This window comes from Suricata suricatta, chromosome 11 (assembly GCF_006229205.1).
Source record: "Suricata suricatta isolate VVHF042 chromosome 11, meerkat_22Aug2017_6uvM2_HiC, whole genome shotgun sequence".
Classification (NCBI taxonomy): domain Eukaryota; kingdom Metazoa; phylum Chordata; class Mammalia; order Carnivora; family Herpestidae; genus Suricata; species Suricata suricatta.
In genome coordinates, this window is record NC_043710.1 from 51,984,249 (window position 1) to 52,008,072 (window position 23,824).

Genomic DNA, 23,824 nt, shown 5'->3' on the forward strand with positions numbered 1-23,824 from the left:
GCTTTTTCTTTCTTTTAACCACCACCAACCTCCTATTTTGTGGGCTGAAAAACAAGAACTCACAGGTTTCTTTCCATACCCACACAAGGACCCATGTTCTTGCCATTTACCTCCCTCAGAGACACTCTGCCCCACCTTAGGATTTATAAGATATAAGTTTGAAATGGGTCCCTACGAGCAATTTTATACAAATGTCCAGCCAATATATGAATAACCTTAGCAATGTATTTTTGAACTCTAGGTTCCTTCTAATATAGAGCCAACAAAAGTCTGCATAGATATTTCTCCTTGGCCTTTTTCAGCCTCCAGGAGAGCAAAAAGTAAAGTTAAATTCCCTTCCATACATTTGTAATTACCTTTCATACATTTGCAAGTTCATTCCATACATTTGCAATTGCAATTAGTTATTTTTCTTTATCTCTTTACAAGTCTCTTCTAAAAACAAAGAGTTCAGACAAGGTTTCAAAAAGTGCTCCTTAACCCCCTTGATCTTAGTTCAGTTCTCTCAACTCCAGTGTTTCCAAATATTCCCCTTCCCACAGCCATCCTAGATTTGCAGTCAGTTCAGTGCTCATTTGCCTAAGTTGTCCCGAGGTTAAAAAAGGGTGTGAGCATCTCCCGAATTCACCTGAAGTTCTCAGAATCTACTTGTGGCGTATCACAGCTTTGCTCACTCAGTTGGACAAAAGTAGCCTTGAGATCATCCAGGTTCTTTATAGATTCACCAAAGGAAAGCAACACTTTCTTACCATGGAGCTTCACTTGGAGTTTCTTATAATGGCAGAAGCAGAGGAAATGTTCCCCTGACCTCTTCCTCATGTGCTTTGCTCCTGGGCTTGCAATGATATGCTTCTCCTCAGCTGTCATGCTGTCTGGTCTGGGAATTCATTGGTAATCACAGATGTGTCAAAACTAGGTATTGCCTGCTGCTAGGATATGTGGTCAGTAATTGTCCATTCTTGTGTTACTGTCCCCTTGCTTCACCATGAGGCTATGGATTAAGACTAGACTCTGAATACAGTTGTGGTATTTAGGCACAGAAGGGTTTTATGGTGACTTACATCTGTGATAGTGTCTTGGAGTCCCCATTCCACGATCCAATATGCATTGTTTCCTATTCAACTCAGTTATACAAAATTTTTCTATTCACTTTTTCTTTTAGCTACTCTCCATCGACCCCACCACAGAAAATTCCAGTGCTCTTTGTCAATCTCCTCTGTAATTCTTGTCACTCTTTCCAGACATGCCCTTAGATTAAGGAAGATGCATGGGCAAGAATCTGGAAAGTCCAGAGATTTTGAATTTCTTTGGCTACCAGTACAAGAACTATGATGGTTTCAGTATAAGTTTCATTCCATTAGGAGTGATCTGCATGGGCATAGTGATATACTGCCCTGTGACTAGACCTCTCATAGGTCACATCTGGCCCATGGTCCCTTTTGTTCACATAGTCAGGGAAAAATGGTTCCCATAAAGCATTAGTTTGATTGCAAGAATACAATAATGTTAGGTAATAAAATATAGGACTAGATATCTTACTATCTATGTACCCATTCGAAGTAAAGCATGTCAGAGGCACCTGGGTGGCTCAGTCGGGTGAGCGTCTGACTTCAGCTCAGGTCATAATTTCATGATTCATGAGTACAAGTCCCACATCAGGCTCTGTGCTGACAACTCAGATCCTGGAACATGCTTCAGATTCTGTGTCTCCTTCTCTCTCTGCCTCTCCCCAATCATGCTCTGTCTCTCTCTTTCAAAAAGAAAAAACATTAAAGTTAAAAAATATATAAAGTAAAGCATATCTGCTTATCTGGGGGAAATGGTTTACCCCTGTATTTGTGCCTATGGCCAACTCTGTGTGTTCCCCACTGCACAAATGTGTGTTCTGGCTGAGAGCCCAGGGTCTTGGTTTGGTTTCATCTCAGTGAAAACAGTGGTAGAAAGTTCCTTGGCAAGGAGTGCTGATTTGAAAGAGCTAATGCTGATAAATGCTGGGTCCACTTTTCAGCTGGTCTTAGTCTGATAAATAACATCAGAAAGCACTTTCTTTGCTTTATCTCCTGTGGGGGATAGGGGCAGAGACTCTTGTTTATTTGACTAATGGTCCACATAGTCATAGCTGCAACATCATGGCACTTTGTCCCTAATTCACTCTTTAAGAGACACAAAGCTGAGTTTCAGATCACACTTCCAATGTGACAGTCAGAGTTCTTACTAATTTTTTTTCCTGAAAGTGATGCATGATGTCAGATGTTATCCGATCACGAGTCTTAAGACTTTGTAAATCTGGGTTGATCATTTGTCCCTGAGACTAGAGACCTACTGATTGAAGAAAGAGTCAGATTAAGAAATTACCTGTGAATTTGATTTCAAGGAATCTCTATCTTCAGATTATCTTTCTCCTAGCATAACAGATTGCCTGAAATTGTATTATCATAAACTAGTAAAATCTTATGATCCTTACGAACTCATGGGAAGCTTATGTTTGTTCAGATAGAAACTCAGGAGAAGTTTAAAGGCCAGGAGAATGAAATGCATCAACAAACCAGAAGCTATTTTAGAGTCATAAGCAAACATTGTTTGAGTTCTCACACCCTAATCATGGGACAGGAACATTTTTGTTGGAATAAGTGTATGGGGCACAGAGCCAAAGGGAAACCCAGCTTGGTGTCTCTTAAAGAGTGAAGCTTTGGGAGTTGAGTGTAGACATTCTCTGACCGCAGTGCAGAGCGTTTCTTAGAAGCACTACCCACAGGCTGGTATCTGAGCCTCTGAAAGCCTTAGCAAATGAGTATGATTATAAATCACCCTCCTTCAAGTGGACGGACTTCTGTGATCCCTCACATCTGTGAACAACCTCCTCATGCTCCCAGAAACCCAGACTGTGATTCCAACAGTCACCTGTAACTCCTGCCTCTTTTCTGCTTTCAGGGCCACCTCTTTCCCAGACCTGCTTCTTCCTCCCCATCCCCAGCAGCTCCTGACATGGCCTCCACCCTTGCCTGGGAAGCTGCTTCTTCACAAAATCCCTATAAGGGGTTTTCAAATACTCTTTTGACTAATAGACTGATCTCCTACGCACCATTGATTATTCTATTGTTTGCACTGGTGATTTAAGATAAACAATCCAAAGAGGAAAACTGCTTTCATGGAATTATATTTTATACAGTGGGAGATACAAAGAATGAATAATCAGTCAGCAAAATAACTTTACATATTATTATTTGGTATGAGGACCATCCACATCTTGATGCAAGTTAGCAATGGTCTCTTTAATTATGTTAGCGATGGTCTCTATAAGGGGGCAATATTTGAAATGAGACCATAATGGCATGAGGCTGCTGCCATGGCAAGCGACTTTTATAGACTATTGAGAAATATGAGAGTCCATTCAAATATTAAACACTCTGATGCTGAAGGCACATGGGTGCACTCGCATGTGTGTGTGTGTGTGTGTGTGTGTGTGTGTGTGTGTGTGTTCACAAATATTCCATGAGAACAGCAAGGAAAAAGAGATGATGGAGGGAAGAGTTTGCTGAGGTGAGACATAAGCAAACAACACAGAAAAATTTTTAAAAATCCTACCGTTTTAGTTTAGAAAATTAGAGCAGGGGCACTTGGGTGGCTCAGTCGGTTAAGTGTCCGGCTTCAGCTCAGGTCCTGATCTCACGGTTCATGGGTTTGAGCCCCCTGTCAGGCTCTGTGCTGTCAGCTAGCTCAGAGCCTGGAGCCTGCTTCAGATTCTGTGTCCCCCTCTGTCTCCCTGACCCTCTTCTGCTTGCACTGTCTCTCTCTGTACCTCAAAAATAAATAAAAAAACATAAAAAATTTAAAAAAAAGAAAATCAGAGCAATGTTTAAGACAGACAGAGACTAGGGCAAATGCGGGATTCAAAGGTTTTGGATACCGGAACTGTCTGCAGAAGGTGCTCCATTAATGTGTTTTAAGCATGTGAGTAACTGCATGCTCATGGTAAATGAGTGACTCCTGATGATTCTGCTCTGTCGTTATAAGTGACTGAGGGACTCATGAAAACCTAAAGAAACTCCAGAAGCTGGTGCGTGGACTAGCCATGATCTTAAGCACCCCATCCAAGAAGACTGCATTCGAGGAACTCTTGGAGGTGGACACATATGGGAAAGATTCTGAGGAAGAAGTGTTAGTAGTAAAGATCACTAAAATGGGAAGAGAAAAGAGATTCAGTCTTTTGAAACCTTTTAACTATTTTCTGGGGAGCCTGGGTGGCTCAGTCATTAAGCATCTGACTTGAGCTCAGGTCATAACCTCATGGTCTGTGAGTTTGAGCCCCACGTCAGGGTCTGCGCTGACAGCCTGGAGTCTGCTTCGGATTCTGTGTATCCCTCTCTCTCCCCTTCCCTGCCTCACGCCTCTTGCTCTCTCTCTTTCTCTCTGAGGTAAACATTTAAAAAATTTTTAAATACCCATCCTTCAGAGGGACTCTGTTGTTCATGCCCAATTTGATACTTCAGTTCTTTCCCCTCTTCCCTCCTTCACCTATCCCTCCTTCCAGCCAGCCTGCAATTCACATCTCAAGCCCCCTCCCCATGCCCACCAGCAGCCTGCATGACTTGGAGGTGGTTGCTGAGGCATGGATTAAAACTGTAAAAAGGAAGAATTTTAAATATCTTCCAAGTTAAGCAAAGAGTTGTGACAATGTATCACTCTGTTGTTCAGCCACACTTTACAACAAGAGGCCACAGCCCTTCTTGGTTTTCAAATCACTTAAGATTATATTGGACACACAATTTAATACTTCTTAGAATAGGAATAATACCTCTAAGATCAAAAAGAAGCAGAATAGGAAAAAATACTTAGATTTTTTTCATGTAGAATGTAAAAGAATGTTCCCTCATCTGGGAACAGTCTGGCAGATTTCATGTATCTCCCAATTTGTCTCTGAGCGCACAGGTGGTCGGGCTGGTTGGGGAGGAAGGGTGCCAGCCTGCATTCAGTGCAGACGGTAGTAGAAGATTCCATGACATGGGCTGCAGACTAAGAGAGTGCTGGCTCTACACCCCCTTGCCGTGTTTAACTTCTCTTTTATTTCTAACAAGCAGAAGCAATCTTCACGGACAGTATTCCACACACTACCGACCCTGTAACCTATGGTACTTTGGTCTCAACCATCTCAAACAAGCATTTATAGGACCAGACAGGACTCATTTCCAGTGGGAAAGGCAATGGTTCATTTTATTTTATTTTTTTCTTTAAGTGTTTATGACCCCTTCCTGTAGAGTTCTAGGAGATGGGCTTGTTGGTTTCTCCCTGAGATCTCTCCTTAAAAAAAATAACACTGGAGAATCCACTTCCAGTTACTTACAGGATACTTTAAATTTTAAAGAGCTCAACTTAATACATGAAAGCTGAATTTTTGCTACCATAGAATTGATCTTTTCAAACATTCATTTTCATGTATTCTGAGACACTCATTTAATATCTATTTGTTGAATAACTGTCATTGCTTTAAGATGAATGAGGAAGAAAGAAACCTTTCCTTTTAACATTTATAACATGGGCATGGAAGATATAGAAAATGAATAATTAAACCAATATACTAAATAATTTCATTTGCTATGAAAAAATTAATATCTGGACTTAGTGACGAAGGGACATGATTACATCAGGCAGGATTAGTCCCTCTGAGGAGGTAGTATTTGAGCTGGAACCAGAATGAAAAGAAAGAATTTGCCATGGGGAAATAAGGGATAAAATTGGGATAAAAGGTCTGAAAGCTGGAATAGGGACTCCAAACCACTGAATTAGATACAACAAACTCTTGTTATGCTAGAGATAAGAATAATGGGTGGGTGCAGGTGATATGTAAAGAATAAGCAGGAAATGTTGCAGAGGAAGCATTAAACCTAATAATTTAGGACTTGTCTTCAGAGGTAGAGAGTAAGAAGCCATTATGGTATTTTAATATTGGAAATGGCATAATCTCAGAATCTCATAACCTCTGTTCTCTTAGCCAGATTAATTTTCCAAAAATATCCTGTCTGTCATGACATTGTTTTGCTCACATGGCTTTTATTACCTATTGACAATAATTAGTCCTGTGTGTCTGTGTGTGCATATGCACATATGTGTGTTAAATACGAAGTTGTTATCACCCAAATAGTGTTGGACTGGCAACTTTGCGATCAAAATATAGACCCTTCAGGGATAATGAATGTATCCTCTGCCCACCACTCCATCATCACCATCCCAGACGCTGTGCATACAGAGGGCAAGAAAGAGGAAATAAGACTGATTAAAAATGCTCATTTGTTGTTGACTGAGACATTGACTGAGGGAATGGGTAAGAAGCTTAGGACCACTAACAGCTTCTGTTTACTTTGCTGAAGGGCATAAAGAGAAGCTATGGGGCTCAGAGACCACTGCTTTTGACAGCTTGCAACTAACTAATCCTTGGTGTCTCATCTGGACTGTGGAGACATAAACCCCAATTAGAAGGTAATTCAGAGGACCGATTCTGATCTATGTGCAGGGCCAATGAGATATCTAATTGATATGAAAGTTTGACTCAAGGCCTGGAGGCCTAGACATCCTAAGCAACCTAACAATGACTCCCTCTAGAGCGACTCAGTTCTTGCCACTCCCACACAGGGGTCCCCAAGGGAGTGCACAGTTTCTTGTTAGATCCCCCAGGGCTGGGAGCTTTCAGTCATCTACCAGGGACGCCTTCCTTCTCATCCACTGCAGCCAATCAAACACCGTCTCTTCCTCACTCTACCTCTGCTCCTCCTCCACGTTTTGCAGATCTCACCGCTCCTCTTGGGTTTAGGTCTGTTCTTATGAATTAGCCACATCTAATCTGCAATTTTGAATTTATTTTGTGTTGCATTAAGCCATTAACTTCCCCTCCCCCCAACTCCTATTCCTTGAATCATTATAGTTCTAAGGATATTTATTGTTTACTTTTGCCAAACGTAAAGTAATAGTTTTTATTTTTACAATCAAAGCCTTGGATTATCTAGTCTTTCCTAATACTCTGTCTTACTGTCTCCTCTACTTCCAGGAGCCCATTTTTATGCAAGAAATTAGCCCAAGCCCTCTGGTGCCTGGGTGGCTCAGTTGGTTAAGCCTCTAACTTCAGCTCAGGTCATGATCTCACAGTTTGTGGGTTTAAGCCTCACATTGGGCTCTGTGCTGATAGCTCAGAGCCTGGAGCTTATTCTGGATTCTGTGTCTCCCCTTCTCTCTGCCCCTCCCCTGTACACATTCTGTCTCTCTGTCTCAAAAATAAATAAACATAAAAAAAAAGAAATTAGCCCAAGCCCTAATTTAGTGGGTTTAGACTATGAGCTTTTGTTAGTATCTCATCTGCTACATGAAGACTTGGACATTCTCCTCTCCCCCCGGATTCATATAATATCTTAATGCCAGCTTTATTTTAGCATATGCTATGTTTGATTATGAAATAATGCACAGTGATTTCCCACTGGCTCCCCACTCAGACCATGGAACACTTGGGGAAATAACAGGCTATTGTTGGTTAATGGAGATTTTTCTGGAAAGCTCCCAGTCATCCTTCAATTCATCCTCTTATGTCCAATTCAGCCTCCAAGACATATGATAAGTTAGCTGATTCAAAATGTAATTAAAGCAAATTGAAAACATAACCCTAGCCTAGACCTTAGATCCATTCAAAGCTTTTAAAGCTGAACTCTGACACACATGACAAATCTATCTTGATTTCTTCTGAGGCACTGCTTCACATTTTCTTCCTTCCCCTCTACCTTAAGTTTCTGCCACACTGTCCTGTAAATTCTTGCTCACTTATTTAACCCTTTCCTCAACCCAGAAGATTTCTTCCCCTTCCTGGCATCCACCCAGACCTTCTAGAATTCTCCCATAATGTCTATCTTCCTTTGATGAGTCCCTACATATTTCCCAAAGGAACTCTTATTTCTTCCTATGTCTCACCTCACTCCTCAGTCAATGAACATTTTCCACTTTAAAAACGTAAGAGCATTGCTGGGGACTTACCCAAGAGATCCAGAAATGCTGATGCATAGGAGCACATGTACCCCAATGTTCATAGCAGCAATGTCAACAATAGCCAAAACATGGAAGGAGCCTAAATGTCCATCACCTGATGAGTGGATCAAGAAGATGTGGTACATATACACGATGGAGTACTACATGGCAATGAGAGGGAATGACATATGGCCATTTGTAGGAAAGTGGATGGACCTTGAGGGTGTCATGCTGAGCGAAGTAAGCCAGGCAGAGAAGGACAGAAACCATATGTTTGCACTCATAGGTCTAACAGGAAAACAGGAGAGACCTAATGGAGAAGCAGGGGGAGCAGAGCAGAGGAGGGAGAGAGAGTTGGGGAGAGAGAGGGATGCAAAACTTGAGAGACTATTGAATGCTGAAAATGAACTGAGAGTTGAAGGGGAAGGGGGAGGGGGGAAAAGAGGTGGTGGTGATGGTGGAGGGCACTTAAGGGGAAGAGCACTGGGTGTTGTATGGAAAACAAATTGACAAAAAATATTATGAAAAAAAAACGTAAGAGTGAAAGATGCAGAAAACACAGTATTCATTTATGATGATGAATAGAATGAACTTTATTAAACAGAAGCTGTGCTCTCAAGGCCAAAATATAAGTCCCCATATGCAGAAGGAGGTTCCTGGGGACACAAAAGAGCATTGTTGAACTAGAAGGAAGGCTCAGTGGTACTTGTGGCCCAGAGCAGTGGCAACACCAGCCACCAGCTTCTGCCACACGGCCTGCACATCAGGGGTGAATTCCTTGCCAAAATGAGAAGCCAGAATGATCACCAGCACATTGCCCAGAAGCTGTTAGGTGAAAGACAAAATGACAAAGAGGCATGTTGAGTAAAAGATTTCAAAAAAAATTGCAGTAAAAGTGGTTCGATACCTACACTCCCTGCCAACTCTATACCTTAAACTACTCCAGGGGTTGTGCCTCAAAAAAAGCTCGGATAAGCTAGTCCCTAAATTCAATTTAATATGTATGAGCTCTCCATTCAACACCCTGCCCCCCCCAACCCATCCTCTTCATGTCTCACCATTTTTATTTGCATCTCTCCCTCCCTCTCTTATCTACCAATTGTCTAATTCCTGTAACAAGGGGATTTTAGGGCTGCATGGGTTCTCATAATAACTTTATTTAAAGTCTCCAATAAGGACAGGGACAGGCTTCCGCTTGGTAATAATACTGACAGGCAATAGAATATATTTTATAGAAGTTGTTGCATTTCTCTTTGAGACAATATGTCCAAAACTTTCCCCTCTAAATCTCTCCTTACACTTCAGTCATCAGAAACCACATTAAATAAGACATTTCTCTTTCCTTGAGACAGGCCTTTATCTAACAAATGCCAAATTCCATTCCTCCTTGAACAAATCTTCTTTTCTCTGATGTCATTTCAGTTCTGACAAAAGTTCTTGAGAAGTTTTAAGCAAAGCCTGGCTGCTAGTAGCCCTTTACTGTCACTAGTCCTGAATCAAGGTGGTCCTGGTCATGCCTTTTGGAGGTCTGTCTTTCTAACACCAAGTTCGACCCATAATTTCTGAAGTTTGTATTAGTCTTCCCAACCAAAGACTCAACTTCCACTACTATCTCATAGTAGAAAGTTAAAAGGAGCACATGAACATTTCCTGAACTCACCTTGAAGTTCTCCGGATCCACATGCAGCTTGTCACAGTGCAGCTCACTCAGCTTAGCAAAGGTGCCCTTGAGGTTGTCCAAGTTCTTAATAGCATCTCCAAAGGAGGTCAGCACCTTCTTGCCATGGGACTTGACCTTGGGGTTACCCATTATGGCAGAAGTAGAGGACAGGTTGCCGAAGCTGTCAAAGAACCTCTGGGTCCAGGGGTAGACAACCAGGAGCCTATGTGATGGGACCATAGCATGTGGAAAATCAGAGACTTTCAAAAATCTTGAGGAATTTCCCGTTCAAGTGGCCAGGCCTATATTCACCATCCTTTCCCAGGCATTCGAACCCAGTGCCTACCTGCCGAGGGCCTCGCCTCCAGCATCTTCCACATTCACCTTGCCCCACAGGCTAGTGATGGCAGCCTTCTCCTCAGCTGTAAAATGCACCATGATGTCAGATCGGGGAGTTTACAGGCGATCAGAGAGAGAAGCGAGTATGTGCTGCTGCTGGAAGGGGTCACCTTTTATTCTTTACTGCTGACCCTCTGGCCCCTTGTTCCTCCTAGTTCTTTGAAATCATTGGTCAAGGCTGAGCTGTGTGCCTCAGGGGTGGAGTCAGATCAGGAAAGGGTCAGCAGTGAAGAATGTACACTGAACTTGTGATAATGTGTGTTGGTTTCTGAGGCAGTTGGTTCCTCTGTCAACAGAATTTTCCATTCATTCCTCTTTTCACCCTCTTCTCTCCCTATGTGATCCTCTAAGACGACATCCAAGAAAGACCTGTAGGGAGGAGCTAAGCCCAAGATAGGGAAAGCGTTCCAGTCAAGCAACTTTAATACTTGGTTTAAAGATGGTTCAAGGGACAAGAACAAAAGGAAGAAAAAAAGAAATACAGTTGTTGACACAGAACCTCAGCATTTTAACTCAGTTGAGGGGTGGATTTATAACCAAGCCTCTGGTTCTTTGTTTTCTAAAGGTGGCAGAACATATACATGGTTATTTCATAAAGCTCAGTGCAACAATGAGGGATCCACAACAAGACTAAGACCTCAATCCTAAAGTACCAGACCCAAGAGTAATTTCATAGAGAGAACAGACAGAATAAACTTACATCCTGTGTTTCCCCAGAACCCTCTCTGTTTTTTCTCTGTGTCTTCAGGGGAAACCAGCTACTCAGGGGAGATTTCTTTGAGCTCACATTTTCATTTTCTGCCCTACTTACACTTCTTTAATTGGTAAGATAGCTGAGGAGTCTGGAATTATTAAAAACCAGAGCTTGTGATCAAACTGAGGAATGAATAGATTGGCAGACTAATCAGGCAAGGATTTGGAGTATGTTTAATGTTTGCTGTAGTACTAGGTGCCAGAGGCTTCAGATGCCTCTGGCGTCCTTTTGTTTGCTGTTTGTTTGTTTCTTGATGCCACTCTTATCTTTGGGCTTCCCTAAACACTCATCATGAAATAGAATGTACACCTTGCAACTTCTTCAGCTTCAGTCCATGGTTGTTATTCTAGAGTCTTGTTGATATGGTGGTAAAGAATGTTGGAAAAGAAGTATTCTAAAATTGCATAATCAAGTTTCAGTGTTTAATGGACCAGTGTTCCTGGGCTGTGATTTTCACAGTGTTTGTTAGCTTTCCTCATCTTAAAAAAGGAAAATCTCCGTGGGCTAGACTACATGGCCTAGGATGACAAAGTTCTAGGTCAATAGAGAAGATATTTGATCACTAAATGAGAAGACCATTGAATGGAAAAGAATGAGCTACTCAGTGAAGAATAGCTCTGGATGAATAAGAAATTCATTACCAAGAGAGATTGGGCTTTAGATTCCCAAAGCAATTTTTCTAAAGATCTAGTGTGAGGACAGTGACCCTTTCCTTAGTCCTTGAGTATGAGGATTAGACATTGTCACAACCCAGGGAATAAGAACTAGGCCTCTCACGACCAAAAGTTTGGGAAATAAGTCTCCCTCAGAAGAAGATACTATGAGTATGTTCATCCTGCAGTTGGTTCAGAGTGTGGACACCAGTCTCTTCTTAAATTCAGATCTTCACCATCCTGCCTCATGCTCATTCAGGGCCCATATCTCATCCTTTAGGAGAGCCTTTGGGAACAGAGCTGACTTGCTGCCAGGGATGTGGTCTATCCTGTGCTGATTGCTGGGCTGTGGGAAAAGGTTCCAGGGAAGATGATGGCATATCTGCAGCTCGGTGCATGGTTTATGAATTCTTATTCTGAAGTCAGGTCGGCTGACTGTAATCTCATTACTGCTTGAGTGCTGGTTGATTCAAACTAAATTATCTCAGCTTCTCATTCTGAAGCATTTTACTTGTTTCTCCTATGAAATATCATGATTATTGTCTCCCTTTCCTGAAAAACAAAAGTTTATAGATAAGTGATATGATTACCCAGAGAGATCAGAAAGATTAAAACATCAAAAAAGCAAACAATAAGAATGCTTATGACATATAAAATTAAAAATCAAGAAAGTAAAAAACACACTATGTGTTAAGGTACATAAGTTTAAAGGATATTTTTTTAATTCCAAAATTTGACCAATATTAATTCTGCCTCTCATGCGTTCTGCAGCACTTGTGTTTTTGGAAGCTCTGTGCAGTATTTCACGATTTAAGATGCCTCTTTTCAGGAGAGAAAAGTAAAATATTTTCTTAAATCTTGCTAATTAATTTATCACATGTATAAATTTTATGAGTCAAATATTATATCTTTAGGTACTATTAATGTGAATTGTATGAATTACACTGTTGGAAGGTAAACTAGACACGTTTTTTTCATAGTATTATCTGTGAAAAACTGCTTCAAAAGTTATTCTTTACCATACACAATTTTTTTATTTTTAATTTTAAAATTGGAAAATCATAAATAGGACTTATAAACCATTGAAGGTACAAAAGGCTGTGTACAATTCTTGTTTTTTAATGTTTATTTATTTTGAAAAAGAGAGAGATAAAGTGTGAGCAGGGAAGGAGTAGAGACAGAAGGAGAAAAAAACCCAAGCAAGCTCCACACTGTTAGCACAGAGCCAGATGTGGGGCTTGAACCCATGAACTGTGAGATCATGACCTGAGCCGAAACCAAGAGTTGGAGGCTTGACCAACTGAGCTGCGCAGGCATCTTGTGTAGGATTCTTTATTAGAGAAGCTATCAGTTAGTCTGCTTCCATTAAGGATCTGAATTTATAGTCTCATAACAGAAATAGATGGTTTCCATCAAAAGTTCTAGGGGGTGTTGCATCAGCCTAGAAAACAATGGTTATCTTGAGTAGCAGATTTTTGTGGCTGCCATGAAGGATGCCAGTGAACATTTTCTGGTCACTGAAAGAATGAGAGAAAAGACCTCACTGACAACAGGCAACACTGCTGCTTTCGAAGTCCCTTGCCTCCTCGGCACCTCTCTCACAAGGCTGTAGGTGAGTCAACCAGAGCTGGGTTGCATTCTCAGAGTTATTTCTCTCCCTTGGCAACTTACAACAGGGACTGATGAGGAAGCATAAGGCAAGCTGACAGGCTGTGAACAACCCACCAACCAGGTGGGAAATGTGTGATATTCCTCCGTCACTCCTGGCTGCCCAAGAACAAAGGAAAGGGGAAAACAAGTGGTTAACTGATAGAGCTCATAGTCCTGTGGGACCTAAGTCTCCATCACCCCTACATAGTGATGGGGAAACAAAGGCAGAAGGAAATGGCAGATGGAACTAAATTTCCTTATAACCTGCAGCCCATTGACAAATACATATGTGAGGCAGTCAGAGAAAATGTTTTCTCCAGGAACCGCTTACTGTCTTAATGTTAATGCTTTGCTAAAGGGAAAAACAATCTTAGCTTGGCAACAGATACGCCTCCACTGTCCTGGGTGTCTTCTTTAGCATATGAAAGTCTCACTGGCAACTTCCCCTTGAGTTCACCACCCTCAACCTCATAATCTATATCCAGTCTCTCCTCATGGTCCCTGGGCAACTCTTCCTGCCCACGGGTTCTGGCCTAGAGCTTCAATAAAATCAACTTTTTGCACCAAAGACACCTTCAAGAATTCTTTCTTGGTTATCAGCTCTGGACCCCATGAGCCCCACCATCACCCCACTATCACCCCACAAATCTCATCATGGACATTGGTGGCTTGACTGTCCTTTGGGATCACTGTGCCTCAGGCATAGCCAGAGATATGTGTGAATGCTGTGTAAGCAAGAGGAAGAGGAAATGGAAAGCCAGACCCAGCCAGTTACTGCGCACTTTTCTACGTGATAGACCTTGAAGGTTGAAGCTTGAATCTGGCAGTTTAGACAAGTCATAAATTTTCCATTTCCTCTGAAATGTAGCTTTTTTTTTTCCTGTTTTCCTTGATGCTTTTGATTTTGAGTAAAGTTCCTTCATTTATTTTCATGGATTGTTTTCAAAAACAGGAAGTCTTTGGGCTTTTTTTTCTGTCTATTGCAAACAATATTGCCTAATGGATTCTATGAAATAAGAAAAACAGAGAAGAAACTACTCTGAAAGGAATGACAGTGTGTAATTAGAACCAGCGGTTTCTAATTTTCCTTTCCTTCAGTTTACTACACCACATGGGTTATTGGTTCATAGTCAGTCCATGGCTCTAACCCAAGACCTAAGTCAGGTAGTGTTTATAAATTTTTCAAATATAGTACCTCTGAAGCATGCATAGACCCAGTATTTAGATTTTTCCTAAAGTTAATTAAAATGCAACTCTCTGAGGTATAGGGCTTAAGATCATTTTTTAAAATGTTTTTTATTTTATTTTTGAGAGACAGAGACAGAGTATGAACAGAAGAGGGGCAGAGAAAGAGACAGAATCAGGCTCAAAGCTATCAGCACAGAGACTGATGCGGGGCTCAAATCCATGAACTGTAAGATCATGACCTGAGCTGAAGTGGGCTGCTTAACCAACTGAGCCATCCAGGTGCCCTGGGAGCTTAGCATCTTGTATACGGAAGTGATGGAAACGATCCAGTTCTATGCTAAGATTCCATGTCTGCTGCTAGAAGATTGGGAAGTCCCTGACGTGGTGACTTTTGAATTCTAAAAAAAACAGTTAATGATTTGTTTAACTTAGATATGCTATCTTCAGCACTTTGGATATTCAGTATTGAAGCTACAGTATAGCATATTTCCTGAATAAAAAAAAATTTGCATCTCTCTGGAAAAGGATAAATTCGAGGTTTGTTAAATAAGCAGACCTTAAATGGAAACAGTAATGGTTATGGTAATGGTTATGGTTATACCCCATAACAAGATCATCCACCACGTAGAATTATGAGAAACTTGGACACTTGCTTTTCTTTTGTAGACCTAGTGGGGACAGTAAGTGATTGCTCATTGCCTAAACCCTTTGTAGCCCTTGCTAACTGTAGCCTCAGAACAGTTCTTTCTGACACCAAATTCCTACCACATGTATTTCACTGAGTTTGAGGTGTCTATGAGGGAAAGGAATGTCTCTTAGATTCAGAACCCAAGAAGCTAATGTAACTCTTCTATTTACTCCAGCCTCATTCAGGCCCTAATGTCACCAATCTTTTCCTGTCTTTGTTTGACTGACTGATTTTGTTTTTATTCTGTTTCTCTTCCCCTCCTCTTTCTTCTCTTCCTTCTCCTTCTCCTTCTCATTATTCCTTAGCCTTGTTAATTCATTTGTTCTCTGGGACTGAAGGTGGGCTTTAATTTCATTTTGTTTTATTTTTAATCAACAGAGGCAGATCCAGTGTTTTTTTTCTTCTGGGGACTTGGGCTGGTGATAGCTGGGTGGGGTCATAAACTGTGGGCATAGATAAGAGCTCAGGACCACACAGAGCTGTGGCAAAGGAGGGAAGTAACTTAAGACACTGAGAACAAAAGTGCTACTCTTCCTGCCTTCAAAGACCCCATCCTTGGTTCCTACCACAAGTCAATAAATGCGAAAAATTGTGGGTTAGGTGTTTGAAGGTCCTTCAAGATTAACTGCTCAGAAATGCCTGATAAATATGTTCTATATAAAGTATATGTGAATGTGAGTATGTGTGTGTGCCTGTGTGTGTGCGCATAGTCACAAATATGTGAGGATTGTTAGAATGTAAAGGCTGCAGTGACTAAGTAATGCACAAGGCTTAGGAAGCCAGGGGGATACATTGTATTCTCTACATTTAACTGAGATAAACAAGTAAGTTTAGTGACAAAAAGAGAGACTCAAAGCCACCTGCAAGAGACAGAAAGACTCCCGGGCCAGAAGCTCTTGCCTACAATCTTATGAAATATTCTGATATATGAAGAAAAAAGATGCTAATCATTACAGAATCGACCACTAAGTAAAGTACAGAAAACATGAAGACCTTTTTTGTTGGCTTAGATTCTAGAGATGCTTGGAACATCTCTAGAATGTTCAGAACATTTATGTCCAGGCCGTAAATATCCTTGCCATGCAGATGAATGAAGAAGCCATTCTGACCCCACTGGCAACAGGGTTACTTGGGGACATGGCTGCACCCAGCTACCTGCCTTGGCATTCTTTGTTTCTTCTCCTTTTGCCCGATTGATATAAGGAAAGGATTTATTGTTCACAGGGACATGACTATACCAGTAAATCTCAATGTAGATTTTGGTCTGTGTGCCTTTTATTTTAGCCAGAATCAGCATTCGAGAGCCTATGTCAACCTACATATTCTGCAACTCAAGAATCTGCCTACTGGGTCTGACTAGCTCTGCTGGCCTTCCTACTTCCGGTATCATTCCATCAATTGCATTGTACTTGTGCAGCATGTGGGTGTATGTGTATATTCCTTGTACTTCGAGTTGTGTGTGTGTTTGTCTATTCATTCATTCAACACTGCAGAAATGCTAAGAACACAGAAGTGAGAAAAGCCAAGTTCCTGGTTTCATGAAATGGAAAGAGGAGAGGAGGTAGACAAAAGTAACTAAATAAGTAAAATGCAGCGAATATGCCAGTGATGTTAAATGCATGGAGGAAGAGAACACCGGAATGAAGGGCAGAGTATGCTGGGGACAAGTGAGCACCGATATTGTTATTTTAAACAGTGTGGCAGGAATTTTCTCATATGAGGGAGCGCTTGAGAGGATACCAATACCAATAGGTGATGAGGAAGCAATTCATAAGAGCCATGATTAAATATTTAATGCACAAGGATTGCCCATATGATGATTTCTTAAGTGAGTGAATGCTTAGAATTTCCAGGGAATGACAATAAGGCCACTGCAGGAACAGATTATGTGAGAGAAAGAGTAGAAGCAGCTGTAGTCATAAAGATCCTGATCTATAAAGTTTGGAACAACAAAAATACCTATATCGTAGAGTTGTAAGAAAAAAACATATATCCAGGGACTCCTGGGTGGCTCAGTGGGTTGAGCCTCCAACTCTTGGTTTCAACTCAGGTCATGATCTCACAGTTCCTAAGTTTGAGCCCCACATTGGGCTCTGTGCTGAGAGCTCAGAGCCTGGAGCCTACTTCTGATTCTGTGTCTCCCTCTCTCTGCCCCTCCCCTGCACATGCTCTCTCTCTCTCAAAGAATAAATAAACATTAAAAAATTTTTAAACATTTGAGAAAAATATAAATCTAAACCATATAGATCTATATACATATATGTTTATGCATAATGCACACATTATAATTATATCTGCACATCCACATACCTACATATATGTGTAGTTGTCCCCCTTTATTGACAAGGGATATGTTCCAAGACCCCACAGTAGATTTCTGACACTACAGATAGTACTGACCTGTATATGTACTATGTTTTTTCCTATATATACATACTTATGATAAAGTTTATAAATTAGGCACATTGCAAAATTAACTCTATTTTATAAGTAATAATATGGAATGGGATAATTATAATAACATACTATAATAAAGGTAATGTGAACTCCAAAGGATATGAGGTTTCTTCTTGGTATGAGCAAATGTTCTAAAATTGATTGTATTTTGGAGATATATTGAAATCATAAAATTGTACACTTTAAGTGAATCTGTATGTGAATTTTATCCCAATAAAGTTGATGCACTTAAAAGGTTTCAGATTGATAAACATTTCCAAAAATCATTTCTAAAACAGGGAAGAATCAAGAGCGATTACACAGGTTTGCCCACCACTTCCTCTTTGAGATCTTCCATTTTCCAGGCCCCTAAAAAGTAAGTGACTTCCTCTTCTTCCAGTTTACTATAGTTCCATGTTTGTGTCCTAAATAAATTTTACCACTGTGGACACGCTGTAAATCACATTCCTCAGACAATTCTGGAGATCTGTAATAAGACCTGCTAGGGGACTGAACAGAACTATGATCAGAGCCTTGAGAAATAATCCGGTTGTTCTGGGCTGCCCTGAGACAGACAAGATGGTCAAGATGAAAGAAGGGTCAAAGGTGAACAGAATTTGACCCAGTGGTTCAGCTGCAAGCATTGATCTATGCCAAAAGAGACAGGCAAGTAAAATCCTAGGGGCAGTGGCTAAAGGTGATGGGCTAAGTTCAAGGAAAGCTCCTCCATCTCTTTCTTTTGCTAAGATAATGAATGAGGACTGTATTTCTTCAGACTGCGATACAGCTTCTGCTACCATTGGCCAAATCTTACCTTTAGTTTTTTTATTATTTTTTAAAGTTTATTTATTTTGAGATGGGAGAGGCAGAGAAGGGAAGAGAGAGAATCCCAAGGAGGCTTTAAGCTGTCAGCACAGAGCCCAAAGCAGGGCTCAGTCTCACGACTCTGAGAATAGGACCTGAGTCAAAGTTGAGAGTTCAAGGCCTAACCAACTGAGCTACCCAGGCGCCCCCACCCAGTGGCCTTCACTCATTCACTTAACAAATATTTGTTGATCACCACTCTGAACCACTGTTCAAGGGTGTGGGGATACACAGGCAGATAAACATAGAAAACAAATATACAAATGTTGCCAATCCTTTTTTTTGCCAAAAAGAACCAAAAAGGAAGAAGAGGGAAGGGGGAAAAATGTCACCAGTTCCTTGGGAAATATGAAATTAATTTATTCTTAGATGGATAAATTTTAGGATCTATGGTACATATAACTTGAGTAATTTCTATGAGAAAGACCAGCTTTGCCTGACTCAGAATCATCAGTCTTGAGAAATTTCTCATATCTGAGTCTTGAATTTCCATGAGCTCTAAACTTTCTTCCCACAACTGAATTCTAGCTGGCACCCCAGGTGCCTATATTTTCATCCAACTTTCCACTAGAGTATAGCAAACCACATTGGGCCTTGATGAAATAGGAACTCACTCCTCCTGGTTCTGGCTCAGAACCCCGTCATTTCTAACAGCTGCTACTGTAATCACCTACTAACCTCAACTTCTTCTTCTCCCAATTCTTAGCTCATTTGGTCAATAAATATTGACAGAATGATTTGCTTCCATGTCAGTTTCTCCATTACACTTGTTATTTTGCAGTAAAAATCACCTATTTATCTGAATGACTAGCTACCACCAGAACATATGAGTTCCTTGAGCCCCAGTGACATTGCTCCATTTACACTTATTCACATTAATAAACTAGAGTCTACCACAGAGCCTACTGTAGAGCAGTACTCTGGATATGTTTACTGACTGAATAAATGACCCAGTCTTGTCTAACTCTCTTGTCTAAAATCTGAATTATTTTCATTTCTACAGATGTGATCTTATTCTTTGGCTCTGAATCTCCTCATGTCCTCACTCTTCATCTGTAGCATGATACTTAGGTACCTTGGCATGGAATGAAAATGTCTTTTCAGGATGGCTTTTTATCCATCTGTAGCCTCTTTCCTACTGATTCTTTTCCAATGATTCACTGGATTATTTAAAGGGGAAACACCGAATTTCTGGTCTTGTGCTATTTCTCTCAGCACCTCTATCTCCTACTATATTGCCTGCCACAGACCTGTGATTAGAGCAAAAACAATAGCAATAATAATAGTAGTGGCCATTTCTCCAGTATGTGATCCATTGCAGGTACTTTTAAATAGTTTATATGTGACATTCCATAGCTATCAAAATAAACAGATGATTAATTACTACTCACATGTTATATATGGTAAAAGATGGTAGTGAATCTTTAATTTTCCCAAGAACACAAACCAAAAATGCTTGACTCCTAAACTCTTTGCTCTCAACCATCAAGCTGTCTCTCCTTACTCATACTATGAGGAATGAATGACTCTCTGATTCTTCAGTTAACTTTCAGATTTCCTGCAATACCACTCTTTAAAGCTATACTAGTCTCTAATGCCATGCCCTATCTTTTTTTTCTGTCACTTTTTTAAAAGTAATTTTTATCTAAATGGCTTGTATTTCAGGCCTTCTCTCCATTATTACACGCATAACTCATTCCCTGTGTTCTACAGTTTTTATAAACATTCATTATGTAGGTTTTCTTTCATGTTTTAAAGTTTATTTAGTTATTTTGAGACAGAGCACAAGGGGAGGGGCAGAGAGAGAGGGTAAGAGACTTCACATTATAATAGTGTGAAGCCGGATGTGATACATGAACCCATGAACTGTGAGTTTGTGACTGGAGCCAAAATCAAGAGCTGGACACTTAAGCGACTGAGTCACCCAGGTGCCCCAGGTAGATTTCCTTTCTTAATGTCTGCACTTACACTAAATAGGTTTAATTTAGCTTGTCCCTATTCCTGTACTTAATCAAGAAGGAAATTTTAACATAACACTTCTCTTTGTGCTCCTATCAGAGCCAACTAGACTGACAAAGGGTCCCTCATTCACCAACACAGAACAAAAGCTGTGCCACGTATGTACCAGGGCCAGTGATGGACCCTGGGCATCGAGAACCAACATAGCTCAGGACCTCGAGAAGCCCAATGTCATACATGAATCAAATGTTTGTATGAAAATTCTTTATGGATCAGTTGAACTAATCTGTCTCTCATTTAAAATTTTTTCCCAATTGTATAATTTCTCAAGCCATTTCATATTTCTAAAATATCTTTTTGCCACCACTAACTACTAAAGAAGCCCACTTCAACATCATTCTTCTGGATACATTGATCTCTTAGCCTCCTGCTTTTTCTCTCCCCAGGCACTGTCCTGGTTTTTATCCCTTTGTAGCCCTTGACCTTTACCAGCACATGGGAACTCTGTTGGCTTTTTTCAAGGAATATTTCTTTCCTATTGGGCCTGGATTTGTATATATTTCCCCAATGAGAGTAGTGGCACAAAGACTGACCTGAGATGTGTCCTTAATTGAGGGCTCCTAAGGGGTATTTCCAGCACGTAAGCATGTGCCCTCTAAGAATACATGCCCTTTGTCACCTGGATGTCTGGAGGTGCCCTAAGATGGTGAGTTATGGTTTCTTTTTCCTCTGTTTCATGCCTTCATTTTTCATACCCACATCTCAACCCATATCTACAGGACTTTGCAAAGTACGTATTCAGTATGAGGGATCTTAGAAAAGTGAGAGCTGGAAAAATCCTTACCATCCAGCCCTGCTACATCTTTATTACAGGAGGAAATGAATATGCTGCCCGGGGTCATATGGCTCATGAGAAAGAATTGACAAACCCACTAACAAAGGTCCAATACTTCAGATTACTCTGGTAGCATTAGATTTTTTTGGTAGCATTAGATTAATGACTATACGTTTGAGTATCAAATGATTATGTAATTGACGAACTAAGAATCCATATGCATGCACTAATAAGGGTTTTTTTCTACTTCTAGGCATGAGGGGCAATCTACAAGATTAGTATTTGATGAGCAGCAACTACTCATTCTAAGGCATCTATTGAGACAACCAGAATAATCTTTTGAATCAGAAAGTAATATATTCTGGGACGTGTCCCAATTCTTCCTCATCCATCCCTTTCCCTTCAGGATGCTGGGTGGGGTGGAGTTAGAGTCACACGGCCAACTTCTCCTTTTCTTGCCATCTGTCCTCTAAGTTTCCTGCTGGGGACCCAGATAGCAGTCATCACTCAAAGCTGAAAACATCTGTCTATACACCCTAAGCCCCAGTGTGACTCAGGATGATTCAGCACGGCTGTCCTGGGGCCAGATCCTGTTCTAGAAGACTGTGCAGACCAAAAAGATAGAGACCAGAGCATTGACTCAGACTGGGACCTTAGCAGAAATGTCTACACTTGCACTGTGGGAAAGCAGTAGTGGAGGCTTAGACAAAAAATGGAATATGGATTAATCGAAAATTGAAGCTTATTTAATCAGAGACAAGGACGCTGAAGGGGATAGAGAAGGCTAGGCTTATAGAAAGTACAGCCATCCAGTAAATGATTTGAGAGGACCTGGTATGTGGTAGACACTAATTTCAGCCCTTGAATCATAAGCAGTACGTGCATCTTGCCTTCTAGGAGTCCTAGCCCCAAATAATAGTTAAATGCAATATTATATTACAATATTTTCTATACCTAATAGAGTTATATAGGTGGGGATTAGGCCTCTCTAGGTGTGATTCTTTTCAGGAAGTAAGTCATGGGCTAAAAGATCTTATTGAATAAAGGAAATTTAAGATGGGCCTTGAGAGATGAACATGGGTTTTTCATGATGGTAAATACCTGTTCCCCATCTCCCTCAGGCAGGGGGCATGGAGCTAGTAGCTAAAATGTAGAGAGACAGAGTAATTCAGCCTTAGAGAGGTGTCACATTGGGGCATTATCTGGGAAGGAGACTTCATCACTCATTACAGTGGCTCTCCCTTCCTCCTCTGTTCTACATCACAGATTTCACAAGCTTACAGGGGTCAGGTGGGATTTGCAACCCTAATAAAACAAGGCAGTTAATGTTTTAGCCAAATGTTACCATGAGGTATTGAGAAGAACTCAGTGACACCAATACCACCTACTTCTTAGGTAACCTTGGCTCAATGTACTTAATGTCTCCATGCCTCTGAACTATAGACTGATAATATGACTTAGTTCAAAAGGCTGTATGAGGAGGAATTTAGTTTATGGTATAGAGATAGGAGCATAGTATATGCTCCCTTAGTATTATCTGTTTTTTATAATGTTACAATAAGTATATACATGAAACTATTTGAGTCACACAATTCTTTCAAAAGATAATTGAAAATATAACTTTCTTCTCTTTTATTTTTTTAATATAACACAATTTATTTTTTTAACATATTCAATTATTTTCCATTATTTACAATACATTAGTTACAATGACACTCCAAACAGAAAAGCAAAGTAAAAAATCAAAACCCCAACTTCTATTTCATGTAATTAGACTTATACAGAAATTAGAAGGTTAGGTAACAACTAGTTAATCACCTAATTTCACAGCTATCTGAAGTGGCAATCATTATGTAGCAGCTTATCTATGATACATTCCAGATAAATGATACAATTTATTATTTGCCCATAAGCTACAACACAGCCTGCTTAGTACCTTTCCTTAAATTCCACCTCTATACTACAATATACTTGAGGTTCATGCAAAAAAGTAGCTACCTTTTATATAGGAAATGGATGATTAATTCTTTGGTGTTGGTGGTGGTTATGTTTGAATGAAGTTGCTCTTACTTTTATTTTAAAATAAAATTTTGTATAAAATTGTATATATATATATATATATATATATATATATATATGATGTGATATATAAATACATAGTGAAAGAAGTACTACAGTAAAACTAATTAACATATTTTTTCCTCAGAGTTACTGTTTTGTTTTGTTTTGTTTTGTTTTGGTGTGTGATGAGAACGCCTAAAGTCTATTCTCTCAGCAAATTGCCAATATTCAATACTGCATCACTAACTGTATACACCACACTGCACATTAGATCTCCAGGCTTATTCATCCTATATAAATGCAACATTGTACCCTTCGACCAACATCTCCCCACTTCCGCCACCTCCCCAGGCCGGTAACCACTGTTCTACTCTGCTTCTACATTTTCAACTTTTTTAGATTCCGCATACAAGTGAGATCATGCAATTTTTCCCTTTGTGTCTGGCATTTCTTGATTTTTAATGTTGGCAGCAGATTCAACTCAGTTTTAAACATTATTCAGACCTCCCAAAGCAATTCGATTAGAGATATTTAGAAAATTGGCTGCCATATTGCAACTTCTGGTCTACCTTCTCCCTCTCTGACCCTCCCATTTGCCCATTCCCTTTGTTTTCTTCCCTTGCCATACTGACCTCCCCCTAGTCCTCTTTGGACCAGTGAGTGTCTCCCTAGGCAA

The 23,824-nt window shown here is 40.3% G+C and overlaps 1 protein-coding gene across 1 annotated transcript; it reads right to left on the reverse strand.

Annotated features, from left to right (window-relative positions):
* Window positions 1–8,583: 8,583 nt before the first annotated feature.
* Window positions 8,584–10,130, reverse strand: LOC115306292 (hemoglobin subunit epsilon-1). Its single transcript, XM_029956616.1, has 3 exons — window positions 10,008–10,130; window positions 9,662–9,884; window positions 8,584–8,826 (listed from the first exon to the last, which is right to left on the reverse strand). Exons 1-3 carry the CDS (start codon window positions 10,097–10,099, stop codon window positions 8,698–8,700), a joined length of 444 nt encoding a protein of 147 aa, XP_029812476.1. The 5' UTR covers window positions 10,100–10,130; the 3' UTR covers window positions 8,584–8,697.
* Window positions 10,131–23,824: the final 13,694 nt, after the last annotated feature.